The sequence below is a fragment of the Tachysurus vachellii genome, chromosome 10, assembly GCF_030014155.1.
Source record: "Tachysurus vachellii isolate PV-2020 chromosome 10, HZAU_Pvac_v1, whole genome shotgun sequence".
Lineage (NCBI taxonomy): Eukaryota > Metazoa > Chordata > Actinopteri > Siluriformes > Bagridae > Tachysurus > Tachysurus vachellii.
In genome coordinates, this window is record NC_083469.1 from 685,001 (window position 1) to 687,500 (window position 2,500).

At 44.0% G+C, this 2,500-nt stretch overlaps 1 protein-coding gene across 4 annotated transcripts in view; it reads left to right on the plus strand.

Annotated features, from left to right (window-relative positions):
- The window catches only part of birc6 (baculoviral IAP repeat containing 6), a 97,034-nt gene that overhangs the window by 66,451 nt on the left and 28,083 nt on the right, over positions 1-2,500 (plus strand). For all 4 annotated transcript variants that reach the window (XM_060879969.1, XM_060879972.1, XM_060879970.1 and 1 more), the window contains 2 exons: positions 713-877; positions 965-1,130. In XM_060879969.1, the coding sequence (XP_060735952.1) occupies positions 713-877; positions 965-1,130 (331 nt within the window). The remainder of the gene's footprint in view (positions 1-712; positions 878-964; positions 1,131-2,500) is intronic.

Here is a 2,500-nt window from a genome sequence, read left to right on the forward strand (position 1 = left end):
TTCTGTGTAGCTCTGTGTGTTTTGTGTAGCTCTGTGTGTTTTGTGTAGCTCTGTGTGTTTTGTGTAGCTCTGTGTGTTTTGTGTAGCTCTGTGTTTGTTCTGTGTAGCTCTGTGTGTTTTGTGTAGCTCTGTGTGTTTTGTGTAGCTCTGTGTGTTTTGTGTAGCTCTGTGTTTGTTCTGTGTAGCTCTGTGTTTTGTGTAGCTCTGTGTGTTTTGTGTAGCTCTGTGCGTTTTGTGTAGCACTGTGCGTTTTGTGTAGCTCTGTGTTTTGTGTAGCTCTGTGTTTGTTCTGTGTAGCTCTGTGTTCTGTGTAGCTCTGTGTTTTGTGTAGCTCTGTGTGTTTTGTGCAGCTCTGTGCATTTTGTGTAGCTCTGTGCGTTTTGTGTAGCTCTGTGTTTTGTGTAGCTCTGTGTTTTGTGTAGCTCTGTGTTTTGTGTAGCTCTGTGTTTTGTGTAGCTCTGTGTTTGTTCTGTGTAGCTCTGTGTTTTGTGTAGCTCTGTGTGTTTTGTGTAGCTCTGTGCATTTTGTGTAGCTCTGTGTTCTGTGTAACTCCAAGGTCCTGGAGAAACGTTGTCATTTCACTGTGTACTGTCCCTGATATATGTGGTAGAAACAACAATAAAAAGCTTCTTGTCTTAAATATTTATTTTAATTCTAGAAACTGAAGTGTGTTTGTGTGTGTGTGTGTGTGTGTGTGTGTGTGTGTGTGTAGCCGCAGGTTTCCAATGGCCAGGGTGTTGTGAGTGCTGATGATCAGCAGCTCTATTGGGCGAAGGGAACCGGGTTTGGTACCGGATCCACAGCATCAGGCTGGGACGTGGAACAGGCGCTGAACAAACAGAGACTGGAGGAGGAGCATGTCACCTGTCTGCTGCAGGTAAAACACACACACAAATATATCTATATATAAAATGTGTATAAAGTGGAATATATACATACATATAATGTGTGTGTGTGTGCGCAGGTGTTAGCGAGCTACATTAACCCAGCGGGGTGTGTGTGTTCGGGTGATTCGGGGTTGGTGGACGGTGGGAGCCACAGCAGCGCCGCTCTGCCTTCTGTCCTGCAGGAGCTCCTCAGTCAGTCCTGTCTCATCCCTGCCATGTCCTCCTACCTACGCAACGACTCCGGTACGTCCTACACACACTTACTGCTCTCTTTCTCTCTTGTGCGTGCGTGCGTGCGCGTGTGTGTGGCAGTTTGAGTAAACGAGAGAGAAACACACACTTACTGCTCTCTTTCTCTCTTGTGCGTGTGCGTGCGTGCGCGCGTGTGCGTGCGTGTGCGTGCGTGTGTGTGTGTGCGTGTGTGGCAGTTTGAGTAAACGAGAGAGAAACACACTTACTGCTCTCTTTCTCTCCTGTGTGCACGCGAGTGTGCGCATGTGTGTGTGTGTGTGTGTGTGTGTGTGTGTGCGTGGCAGTTTGAGTAAACGAGAGAGAAACACAAACTTGTGTATACAGATGTACAGCAGGTGGAGCCCTAGTGCTTTTTCTCATCATCTCTTTCTCACACACTGATACTCTCTCTGTTCTTCTCTTTATCTTTTTATCTCTTTTGTTTTTTTCTGTTTCTCCGTCTCTCTATTTCTCTCACACAAACAGTGTGAATTGTGGTTTAGAGACATTTTACAGACATTTTTATTTTTTACACGTGTTAATAGCTGAGTGTATAACTTTCAGTTCTGTGTGTGTGTGTGTGTTTCTCACCTTTATTCGATGTGCGAAGGTAAACACAGTGTGCTGCTGTTGTTTTTTTTGTGCTGCTGTTGTTATTATGGATTAATCCACATTAATATGACACAGAGACACGAGTGTGTGTTGGGGTTCAAATCTTCTACACTCTCATACTGTAGTAACACATCACAACTCAACTCCACCAGCATGAAGCCTAAGGAAGCTCCGCCCACCTGTCACTCACTTCATGTTATTATCATGTTAACTTACTGACCCATGATGACTGGGGCAGAAACTCCTTACACCACACTGACCATTTAAATCTCATGCAGCTGTTTTATTCATCTTTTCATTTTAATTCACTTTCTTTGGTTTTATAGAAAAATGGAGTTAATGAAATAAATCTTTTTATTAAAATGACCTGCAGCTTTAATCAGTAATCATCAGGACACACAGGAGCTTCACACAGAAACAACACACACTCTACACACAGATGAACACAACCAGCACTGAACACACGGGAGAGACACAACATGTTTAATGGGCTTCACAGCATCTCTCTCTCTCTCTCACACACACACACACACTCTTGTCATCTCCTCTAAACTGCCCTGTACTACTTTCACTTCCTCTCAGTCCCTTTTTCCCTTCCTTCTTCATTAACCTGTTCTCTTTATCTTCCTATTTTGCGTTGGGGCTCTAACACACACACACACACACACACACACACACACACACACACACACACTTTCTCTCTCTCTGGAGAGCCATCATTAAATACACAAGCCCCTTCTCCAATATCCATTTATTATCATTCACACTCA